This window comes from Amphiprion ocellaris, chromosome 7 (assembly GCF_022539595.1).
Source record: "Amphiprion ocellaris isolate individual 3 ecotype Okinawa chromosome 7, ASM2253959v1, whole genome shotgun sequence".
In the NCBI taxonomy this organism is placed as follows: domain Eukaryota; kingdom Metazoa; phylum Chordata; class Actinopteri; family Pomacentridae; genus Amphiprion; species Amphiprion ocellaris.
The window spans coordinates 20213936-20226171 of NC_072772.1; the positions used below are offsets into that span (position 1 = coordinate 20213936).

A 12236-nucleotide genomic window follows, 5' to 3' on the forward strand; every position below is an offset into this window, starting at 1 on the left:
TCAATCATCAGCAGGTATCTGCAGAGTCCTGCTCTACGTGCATGTGTTTTTCTGTGTACGTTTAAAATGTATCGGCAGGTTTCAACGCAATAACCTAGAATCCAATAATGATCTACAACAGAAAACTTGAGCTGAAAAAACATAACCAATGTCACAAGCAGGCTCCTCATGTCAGAAATCTCATTACAGAAAATAAGTGAGGCAAAATCACTGATGTTATAAATATGTGTATTTATTTTTTTCAAATGTGAAGCAAGTATGATAACAGAAGATCTCCTCAGTCAGGGAAACAATCACTTTAAAGTAGCTGAATGAAAAGTTTTCAAGATGGGATGTACATTGCCATAACTTAGGAGTGAAACTTAATACAGACTGGAGTTAGATGACTTGAGAGGGAGAACTTTTAAACTGAAACGGTGACATGATAAATAAACTGATTATCCTACTCCAGAGTTGAGAAAATACACATTTGACATTCAAAGTCTTTTAAAAATGTAATAAATTCAAAAAAGTAATAAAAAAAATTAAAACAGTTGGAAAATTTAGTCTGCAAAACATTTATACAGCATGTTATGCGTTACAGAAAATGGGGAACATAAAAAGCAACATTTAAAACAAATAACATCATATGTCCACATTGTACATAAGTCTACAGCAAAGTGTGTTTGTGTGTATGTGCGCGTGTGTGTTCATGCGTGGCAGTGTGTAAGCATGTCCTGTGCTGGCGAATGATGCTGCCGGGGGCTGACCTGTGCAGGCAGGCCTCAAGGCTGGTTGATCTGGCCCATAAAGAGGATGGTACCTGAGGACAGAGACGGACAGAAGTCTTGAATCAAGGTGAGGTGCTGGTTATGCTTTATAATGAACAAGGCAGATTAAATGTGAGACAATGTTTTCAGCATCTATCCATTGAAAACTGAAGATATTTTGTACCTGTTGGGTTATGTCTGATGAGGAAGAGGAAAGGTCTGTCCACGGTAACCCAAGGTGGAGAGGAGCGTGCCAGCAAAATGGCAGCTAAACAAAAAAGCAGCACATCGTAAATACATAGCAGAAACCACCAGCTGGATTACAGTTATCAGTGCACTGATACATAAATACAACTGTATGAACAATTCTGTTGTCACATGAACATACAGCTTTGTGCTTGACACAACACTGGACCAACAATTTATCTGTTTTCAAGGTTGTGTTAACCTTAAAATTATCACCTGTGTGCCTTGAAAATTAATTACAAAAATATATAAAACTATTTTTTTTGCTTGTCATTTTTAAAAACAGATAACTAAAAGTGATCAATAATCAACGATGTTGATTGAAATTAAACATTTTAACGGGATAATTCTTTAAACTACATGGCCCAGTCCTACGCAACATAAAATCAAAGTGAAGTCTCACTGAAAGAAATACTCACTAGTGGCAGCTGCTGCTTTTGTTCCGTCTTCATTCACAATAATTTTGGCTTTCTGGAGTGCCTTGGATACATAAACAGGCTCAGAACCTGAAAAAAACAACAACACTTAATTCTTATGCATATACCACACCATCTTTGCCCTTCCCATATTAATTAACTGAAGCTATACACAACAAACATGACGAAGGAACTGTATGTGCGTTTTTAGTGCAATAAAATTTGACAATAACTGGAGGTCTGTCCCTGTTCAATGCACATTACACCACATGATGGCACTAAAGCAAAGCCCCATCTGTCAACCAGACCTGAGTGGATTTTTCATGACGTAATCCTACAAACTCTTTAGCTCATTTCACCACATGATGGCACTAGAGCTCTTCATTCACAGCCCTCTTCATTCCATCACTCAGAAAGATGAAGAACAAGAGAACATGGGTGATTCAGTTTTTCACATCGACCAGCCAGACACGATTCACACTTGTTAACTGACTCTCAGCAGTAAACAGCCAACAATCCTTTCATATTTTTAAGCTTTGCTCGCATCCAAATAAACCATTGTAAATACTCGGATGATGCCTGAGGGCTTGCATCACCGTCGGGTTAGCAGTGACTGTACTTTTACTTACTGATGTGTCTGAAGTCAGCTTTGCCCTGACTGAACATGTCTGATATTCCCAGTGCAGAGAGCGGGGCCTCCAAATCTACCTCTGTATCAGCAGTGAATCTACAAACACAAGCATGAACACAATGCTTATCATATTCCAAACTGCTGTATCTGTGTGCTTTAGCGTGGGTCTTACTTGGGAATGAGCAGGCGGATTTTCCTCATGTGCATCAGCTTGGTCCAGCTCTGCACTGTGGCGGTGCTGATGTGTGGGATCACACGGGACAGAGGTGTGTCCTCCTCAGAAGGCAGGACAATTAGCATGCTGATGGTGTTGCCATGATAAGGCAGCTCAATTACCTTGTATTTGAGGTCCTGTGGCGTGGTGGCCATGCCTGACAAAATAAGAGAGTCATGGGTTAGTAGTTTGGATGAATGAAACATACACTAGCGTTTAAAAGTTTGGGGTCACTCAGACAATTTCATGTTTTCCATGAAAACTCACACTTTTATTCATGTACCAACATAATTGCACAAGGGTTTTCTAATCATCAATTAGCCTTTCAACACCATTAGCTAACACAATGTAGCATTAGAACACAGAGTGATGGTTGCTGGAAATGTTCCTCTGTACCTCTATGTAGATATTCCATTAAAAATCATCTGTTTCCACCTAGAATAGTCATTTACCACATTAACAATGTCTAGACTGGATTTCTGATTCATTTAATGTTATCTTCATCAGAAAAAAAGATGCTTTTCAAAAATAAGAACATTTCGATGCGACTCCAAAATTTTGAACAGTAGTGTGATGGAAATGACTAATCAGTTTTACACCTACAGATTTACTGTATCTTATAAATCTTTTGGAAAGGCATGGCGTGTCTGATTGGCAACGAAGCTACAGCTCTGTGAACATGTTTTCAACCCCATACTGATTTCTTTTATTCTTTTGAGTGTGTCATATAAACTATGGCAGATTTTCAAACAAAATTTTACATAAAACAAAAACATTTTAAATGATAATTGTAATTATTGCATCAAAAAGTTATCAAATATCAACTGGGTCAGGCCAGGCCAGAAGGCCAGGAACAATAGTGACCATGCAGAGGTGGCCGACAAAATTCCTCCAGGAGCATAACAACAACTCATTGAGGAAGTCACAAAAAGTTCAAAATAACTGCAGCCCTTTTTTTTTTTTTTTTAACCTCAATTTTTACCTCAGTTAAGATCAGTGTTTGTGCCTCCACTGTCTGAAACCTTATGGGAGAATGTTCTATGGACCGATGAATCAAAAGGGGAATTTGAATTTAATTAACCAAACACAGAATTACACAAGAAGAATATTAGACCAACTGGAGGCATCAGTGACTTGTCATAAGTGACAGAAACATTATTTCTGCTCTCTGACAGAAGATCCTGAAGGAGAATGGGACATCATCTGTCTGTGAGATGAGTTATGCAGCAAGACTATGATCCCAGACAAGTCCATCCCTGAACGTCTCAAAAGAAATAACATTAAAGTGGTGCAGTCCAAGTCTGGACCTGAAACCTATTGAGATGCTGTGAAGGGAAGTGAAAAGTGCAGTTCATGCTCAGTAACTCCAGTGCAGCTGCACTAAAGCAGCCGTGCAAAAAAAAAAAGAGTGGGCCAGGATTCCACCACAGTGATGACTGAAACTGATCTCCAGTTATCAAAGTATGAGATACAAACAAAAACAAAGAGGACCAGGAGGGGGCTAAATACATTTTCACGGTAATCTATTTGCATTTCCTCCTATCAGTATAGTAGCAATAACATATTCTGATACATCTGAAAATGCAGTTCTTCAGAAATTTTCCTGCTTCTGCATTAAAAGTTCCCCATTAAAAAAAAAAAAAAAGCAAAAATACATTAAAAAGTTGCCCCTTGTCTGAGTGTGGAATGAAATTACTGATTTTGCAATACAAATATTTTAATCCCTATTTTTCCTGCATAATTCACACTGCAAAATTGTGTGTGTTTTTAAATCCTACCTAACTACATATCTTGTCAGGCTTTTCTGTTGAGGAGCTCTGCATATCTGTGGGTCAAACTATTTCTTTGTCTGTTTAGCCATGATGGCTATCACTGCGCAGTATTTTTATTTAGTCTAAACAAACTAGAAGCGGAAAATGCATCATTTCCTGTGGGCAAACACATTCTCCCACAGAGAAGACCTACCGCGTAGCAGAAATTTAGAACAGAAAATGCAAAACACTGTCTAGATCAGCCAGTCATAACAGGTGTTAAAGATGAGCAGCTAAAGATTAATATTAACATATCACAGACTTTGAGCTTTCAGGGAGCTTTTTACTTCGTTTGAATATGGTAATATTGCTTAAAGGTTGCGATGACATTGAATGTGACAGACTGTATGGGTCCTTTTACCCTGTTAAAGAACACCTTTCCATCAAGACTTTCAACACTGAACAAACAAGAAAGATTTGTCTTTCTTGTTTGTTCCTAGTTATGTGAAAGTTACTTTTGGCCAAAGAAAGCACATAAAGCCTCATGCCACAAGTATCCATTCAACAGTCCCTATGCAGTTTTCCATGCTTTATTTGGCTATTAAACTAAATTACACCACATTATACTATAAAGCCATAAAGCCAAATATGTGTAAACCCCATAATAGTCATAAAACATTACTGTTTCAAGAGACGGCAGCAAGTGATTCAATACCATTTCAAACTGAGGTTTCTTTAAGACTAAAGTGTGGTAATTTGGAGAGAATAATCCAAGCAACAAGTCCCAGACAAACACCAGCATGAGGATCTATCCACAGCACTCACCATGCTAGCATAACTGACAACTCATCTAAATATAGACCACTGACTGGTATATCATTTCATTTCACACAGAACTAAATAATATGTGGGGTGTCTAAGCCTGCATTTCTTTAGAGCTCAACCAAGCTAGCTTCTGCATTGTAAACTGGCATGGTTGAAACTGCACCATAGAAGCCAGCAGCTAGGCCTGTTTGCTGCCCCTGAATATTCAAGACCATTCAGACATGCATTGGTTACTCAAAGAAATGTCTACCAATCTATTTTAGAGTTATAATCACCCTGTGGAGTGTTTGACCAACTTCAAGCTGCAAAAAACATGGGCCTAAAACGTGTGGGACTTTTAAATATATATTAAGTATGTCTGTCACGTTCAAATGCTTAAACGAGTTCACACCATGCTGAATAAGTCCACTGGTGCCAGGGAAACCTCTCTGTATCTCACAGCATACTGAGGTTTTAAATTTGGATTTTGTGGTGACATTTCCACCCTGGCACACCGGTAGCAATGTGCTGTGAGTCACCCAGCATTGACTGGTTTACCAGAGCTGAAAGTAGAGTGACCATAGTGACTAAGACGGGGTAGACTGTCAGATACTGGGAACGGACAACATCAACTAGGAGCAAACACCCAGAAGTGTCAACAGTATTTATGTAATTACTGTCGCTGCCAAAAGAGGGAAACGAAAGTTACACACTGCACGTTTTAGCAGTACAGGGTGAGGCATGTTTAAAGACTTGACTTTCCACAGGTTCAATAAGAAAGAGCACACATTCAACACATTAGACCTAAACAATATACACAATGCATTTTAGTGGAAAACAGTAAACATTTTCTTTATGTACCTTCCACCTTGAACTTTTCTGTTGCCACTTTCACTCATTCTATGCTACAATCATAGACTGTTTATAAAAGATGGACACAACCTGTGCATCTGAAGAGTGAAGCCATCCCTTACGACTCTGCATTCTTTTTGACAGCCAGCAGGGGGCGACTCCTTTGGTTGCAAAAGAAGTCTGACGGTATAAAAGTCTATGAGAAAATGACCCTACTTCTCCCTTCATCTGTTACATTTTCCTAATGAGTTTATGGTCTCAAATGCTAGTTTTAAAACGTTCCGAATGTAGCATGATGGTCATTTTGTAAATAATAGTGCTATTTTCAGGAAAATCGATTATACAACAGGGTATGCTTTAGGGCGGGGCTACCTATGATTGACAGGTTGCTACCAAGTCACTGTGTCCCTGAGTTTTCAGTCAAATCCGTCCCTAGTCGGTTTTACAACATCAAATAGAGACGTCAAAAAAAACTCAAGGCCTCAAAACAGTCCACAAACCATCCGCTACATCTCTGACTATTATATGGAAATGCCACTAATCTATAATGTTGCAAAGGTGTAATACTGTTTAATTAAACAGGTGTCAACAATATAGCTACTAATCCAGCATGAGTACATTAAACAGACCCCTCAAGAAATTTGCAATGTTGCAATCGCGCAAATTCAACCAATCTCCGTGAATTTGGCACAACCTTGCAATTTTGTCCAATCACCGCAACTTTTGGCCCGCCTCCCATGAGTTCCAACAATCATAGCAGTCCCTAGCGCAAACGTAATGCATGTACGTCACCAAATTCACTTCCTTGTCTCTGGCTTGAAGATGCAGACATGTCCCATGTGTGTGAATAGTGTGTGCCAGGAGGTGAAATTAACTCTTGAAGCCACTGACATATGTCCAAATGTGATTCATTCCACAGTAAATTTTTATTTAGTGCCTTAAATCTACCAACCACTTCAAGTTACACCAGTATCTGGCTGCTGCTAATTTCCCACCATAGGATGCCAGCTCGTGTAAATGGGTTGGAGCGTTAAAGAATTGCTGAAACATGTTCTGAAAGCTGGTAAAATGCAACTTTTTAGCAATTGTCACGGTCTCCCGCAACTTCTTCGCAACAAATAAGCTTAAAACATCGCAACTTGCATCGCAATTTTTCAGAAAAGCTGCCACGAATTCAGGCATTTTAGGCCACAACAATCTGGAAAAATGCCTGTGAAATCCTGGAGGGGCTGATTAAATAACACCTGGTTGCTCTCACACAGAGGACCGTCACTGACAACCTCTGACACAACAACACTCACCTATATTGAAGACAGACAGTTGGGACATCATTGGGACTTTGTATACATTTCCATCACCCCCATTGAAGGGTCTCATCTTGGTGTTCTCAGGCTGGAAGCGGGACTTCCACAATCCTTTGAAGAAGATTGAGTTGACAGCCACTAGACGGGTCATAGCCGGATCCAGCATGTCTGCTTTGATCAAGCTGGGGATGTGACCTGGATAAATATGCAACACAGGAGCATTACTCAGTCAGCCAGGCTCGATAAAAACCCACCTTATCTTTGGTATTCACTTCAGGACAGATGAGGAACTAATAATGCAGCACCGTACAAGGACACACTATTCAACACAGCGGAATACATTGCTCAGTCAAGGATTTATACTGTGGTCTGTGAAAAACACACAAGACCAGTGGTAGTTTAAATGTCTGTCTCTTTATGGTTGGAACACAACGTACACTACATTTGTATCCAATTATACAGACGTCCAAGCTGAATAGGGTTAATACAATTGAGAACTGTTACATCTGTGTCAAAACTATTCTCAACAAACCATTTTGTACCACATTCACAAGTGACTACATTTCAGGCTTCTCTCAAAACACAACAAATGTGTATACTTTGATACATAACTCAACTTCAAAAAATGAAAATTGACGATTTTTGTGACAGAATTCACATCCGTTTCTAAAAACATGCTCACACCTGCCTGTTCAAGGGCCATTTCACAATATTCTTGTTGAATATACAGTTGCTTCATTCAACCCATCATTCCTACCTTTGGTCTTATTGTTGACCCATGCATTGATTTCATCTGCTGCTGCATTGGGGTTGCCGAAGTCCAGGCTCCTTCTGTCGCACTGAAAATTAGCTTTGTTGGTTTCCACAAAGGTCTCTTCCATGGGGAAACCCATCTGGGTGAACATGGCGTTTGCAATTAGCACAACATCCTGGTTGGACTTGGCTGTCAAGGTCTTGTGCAGCTTTTTCAACATCCTGTAAGGGCCTGTGCAGACCAATGACACTTAGAATTATTACTCAAACCATGCATAGGGTTTAATCATCAATCCACCACTTTCTAATGCAATAGAGCTCATATATATATATATATATATATATATAAAGTTCAATAACAAAACAAGCCCCACAACTGTCCTTACCATTCTTCTTGTAACGGAGAGCATTCAGGATTTGCTTTCGTGTTTCCCCATGTGCTCCAGGTAGCAGCATGCCCAGGATGGAAGCCACGCCATGGGGTGAAAGCACCACATTTTCCAGAGGCTTGTTGCGGACTACTTGCTGAAACACCTGTATGCCGAGATCAGAGCCCCGTTCACCGTAAGACGGGGCTTGGGACAGCACACCCTTATGGCCAAACAAGGCCACCAGCGCATACAAGCACAGTAACGACATGTGCTTCATTTTGATCCCTTCGGCACCTTGTAAGAGACAAAGAACAGAAAAGCAGGGGCAGTTTGTATGAAACATGGCCATCTAATCTGCTAATCTGCCCCCAGTTTAGACCCACTGATTACTAAGAGCACGTAAACCTGAGAATCATGCTTTCTGAGCAACTACAAATTTATCAAAACAATAATCTGTCATTCTGGGCATTCTTGCAGTTGCCTTTGCTTGTCCTTAAAGGAAAGAAACCCTTTCATCCTGTGCTGCTCAGTCTGACTAACTCTTACTCACACAGTCTAAATATCACAATCTAACTTTAACCAGAACACCAAGACTGCTCTCTGCTTTTGTTTTAATTTTAGACCAAATTAAATCTTTCGAGCCATTTTAAGAATATGATTCAGCCTGCTCCACTCCCTGGAGCAGAATAGATGCAGCCGCAAAAGCAACTGAATGCTGGCTAGTGATTTATTGCACACAGGCTTAATAGTAAACATGCATGCTTTTCCACAACTATAGTCTGAACTGTGTATAAGTTTAGCTTAGAGCTACTGTAGGTAGCTTTGCAGTTAAATATTGGATATTGTTCTCGCAAACTTTAGAAGAGATGGGGGACAAAAAAACTCCAGAAATGTGTGGCATTTTGACAGTGCTCCAGCAAGTTTGACATACTGATCTCACAGCATTAGTTTAAAAAAATGTCTGACATTTAAGCTGCAATGTTCTACAGTTTACAAGCCCTCTTTTGATGTAAAAGTAACAGGAAACCAGACCAAATTTACATTGTGTTTACACATATGAAAAGAAGTGGATGCACATGCATTAAAACTGAGGACTCTTGGGTAGGTTGCCAAAAAGCAGAAGGTTTCTGTTAAATATCCATTCCTGCAGCCTTTGCCACACAAACATTCCTGAGCTCCTCATACATTAAAATGACCAACAGCAGGAGTCCAAGCAAACAACCAGGGTGTGAGGCGCACTTCTTGTTTCAACAGTTGTAATGCAAGTCACGTTAACGTAACTTAAACTTTGACAAGTGTCGGCTTTTCTGTGGTTAGTTGACGTTAATTACTAATAGAGAGCTAATTTAAGGAAGCCCACCTGACGCATATGTCGCGCATTTGGGAATTTTAGCTGTTTAAAAATGTTAGTTAAATGGCCGTGAGGAACTTGTTGCGCCTGAATGCAGAGTGTGAGGTGTCGCTTAGTGTTGCTAAGCTAAATTTAATGTCTGAATCCGTTTTTTTAAAGTGCCATATTTGTTAAAAATTTTTGGTTTAAACGCGAGTCCTTACCTATCCCGAGGTGACGTTACTTCGACTGGTCCCGCAGGTGAAATTATAACCTTAGCAGTCCGCTGCTCACCGCCGTCCAAACGACAAAGTAGTGTTGGAGCGAAACCTTAATGAAAAAATACTTCTTATTCCAGTGAAAGTGAGTGCTACTACTAACTTCACCGCTGTTTCAATGAGGAATTTATTGGACTGAACTCCGCCTTCCAACCAAACAACCGAGAGCGAAGTGAGCGTCTCATCAAATGTTTGCCGTCAAGCGGCACTCGACAGAGCATGCGTTTCACCTTCAAAATAAAAGCACAAGACTCTGCCAAGCCCTTTCATTCCCCCATATGGCTTGTCAGAAATGCAGCATTTTTTATTTTTAGAAATGCAGCATTTGTTTATTAGTTATTGATGATCAGAAATCACAACAACATAGAATGTAGCGATTTAATATAAATGTACCCACAAACAAAATGTCCTTGCGTTTAGCACTGGTGTGTGTTATGCATGTGTACATTATGTACGGATACCAAATCGCGTGACCTAAATATGTAGCAGGTGGTGGGAATTGATGGGACTCGGAAACACCCCCACAACTTCATCAATTGTTCCTTGCATCATTTCAGATGGATAATTCCTGATAAGTCCACAGCGGTGGATTTGTAGTAGGATAACAATCATGTGATCGTCAGCAGGCAGCTGATGTAGTGCTCACTTGCTGTCATTGTTACAGTGACATCGTGCCACTATCTCGCAATGATACAGAAATCTTTAACAAACCCGTGGATCCAGACTATAAGCTGCATCACTGCCAAAATCTTCCATTTTCTCTAATCTAATCTAATCACTTGGTCACTGTGTCATTTCTGACCTTTCCTGAAAATTTCATCCAAATCTGTTTGTGCATTTTGGAGTAATGTGGCTAACAGACAAACAGACAGACAAACCAATGCCAACCATCACATAACTCCACGTTTCTTAGAGGAGTAATAATACAAACATTTACTGTATGACTACAACGGCCATAATATAATATTATTTCCTGATGTTATTTTATTTATGTATTTTGCTAAGCTACCCCTTAAAGTTTTTAAATAAAAAAATAGAAATTAGTTTGATGTTGAGGTTCATGCTGCTACTTCCGGTCGTGTCTGGGCTAAGTCTGGTTAACTTGGCAATTGAGAAGATGCACGTTGTTTAGGGCCGGATGTGGGGAATGTTTAAAAACAACACAAAAACATTCAACCTAATTATGTTGTGTCATGTGAAGTGGAAAATTACCCAGGGCCTTTAATTCACCTTTATAACTTTTAATACCAGCTAAATGTTTGTGTGAAGTACAGAGTAAACCAGAGTAAGAAGCCCCATAACTCTCTCTCCTGACCATTAAACACAGTCAACTTTTATATTAGGTCTTTTTTTTGGATGACGGTGGCCTCTAATCTTCAATAATATAACATTGAAATAATTCTGTTTGGCTATAGAAATCAAAAGAAGTGGTTTTGAATCAAGCTAATGCAACATTTTTGACAGTACAAAATGATGTCATGTGTGTTTTAAAGGAATATACATGTACAATTAGTTTTCTACTGCTAATACCAGAGTCCAAAGGAGTGTAATCCATTAATCTGAATGAAAAAGACTGGGAAAAAAAGAAAAAAAAAATTCTGTTAAAGTGTGAGAGTAGGACTTAAGAGGGAATTCGTGACTTTCAGTATCTTAGCATTGCTAATGTTAGCATAGTGACAAGATAGTTAACCAGTAGTAAAATATATATCATTATCTGTTTAGGATAACTAGCTTTGCTAGCCAACTAGCTCACTTTATGTTAGGCTAATGGCGCTGTGCTACATTAGCTTACTGTAGTACTTGCTAGCTAGTTTGAAGTCCTCGCTAGTGTTGCCTAATCATCCCTAGTAATCAGAAATTTAAATATCAAGAATAATAAAGTTATAACGTTTGTTCCAAGCACATATATACATTTTCAACAATCAAACTGTCGAAACAAAAAAGTTAAACAATTTTTTAATTTTGTTGTGTAACATTTAGTTTCAGTTAAAATAAGAACAACATCCAAAACTAAAAGCAAAGTTAACTATTTGCATAGCTAGCAAGTTAGTATGGATCAAGGTGAATCAGAAATTTCCCGCTTTTGAAGATTTAATATTTAATTTTATAATAACAATGCCGTGTAGTCTGTTATGATTTATTTACCATCTGGATTTATTCACTTATGCATACACTACCAGTCAATAGCCTGGACACACCTTCTCATTCAATGCTTTTTATTTATTTGTGTTATTTTCTACATTGTAGATTAATACTGAAGAGTAACATTTTTGTGTTTACAAAATAATTCCATGTGTATTCTTTTATAGTTTTGATGTCTTCAGTATTAATCTACAACGTACAATACAGTTAAATAAAAACCATTGAATGAGAAGGTGTGTCCAGACTTTTGACTGGCAGTGTACGTCTTCATACAAATCGTATTGATTTTTAATATATTTTTAAAGAAAATAAAAGATGTTGCTAAGGAGACAGTCTTTTCCCCCGACTTGCCTTAGCTCTCCTCTTTTCCTGAAATATAATTTTCTACCACCTTT

General features: G+C 38.9%; 1 protein-coding gene across 1 annotated transcript; it reads right to left on the reverse strand.

The window, feature by feature from the left end:
* Positions 1 to 211: 211 nt before the first annotated feature.
* serpine2 (serpin peptidase inhibitor, clade E (nexin, plasminogen activator inhibitor type 1), member 2) lies at positions 212 to 9873 on the reverse strand. Its single transcript, XM_023283223.3, has 9 exons — positions 9646 to 9873; positions 8107 to 8385; positions 7725 to 7952; positions 6965 to 7162; positions 2215 to 2413; positions 2041 to 2138; positions 1415 to 1501; positions 934 to 1017; positions 212 to 802 (listed from the first exon to the last, which is right to left on the reverse strand). The coding sequence occupies exons 2-9, from the start codon at positions 8366 to 8368 to the stop codon at positions 765 to 767; spliced, it is 1194 nt and encodes a 397-aa protein (XP_023138991.2). The 5' UTR covers positions 8369 to 8385; positions 9646 to 9873; the 3' UTR covers positions 212 to 764.
* Positions 9874 to 12236: the final 2363 nt, after the last annotated feature.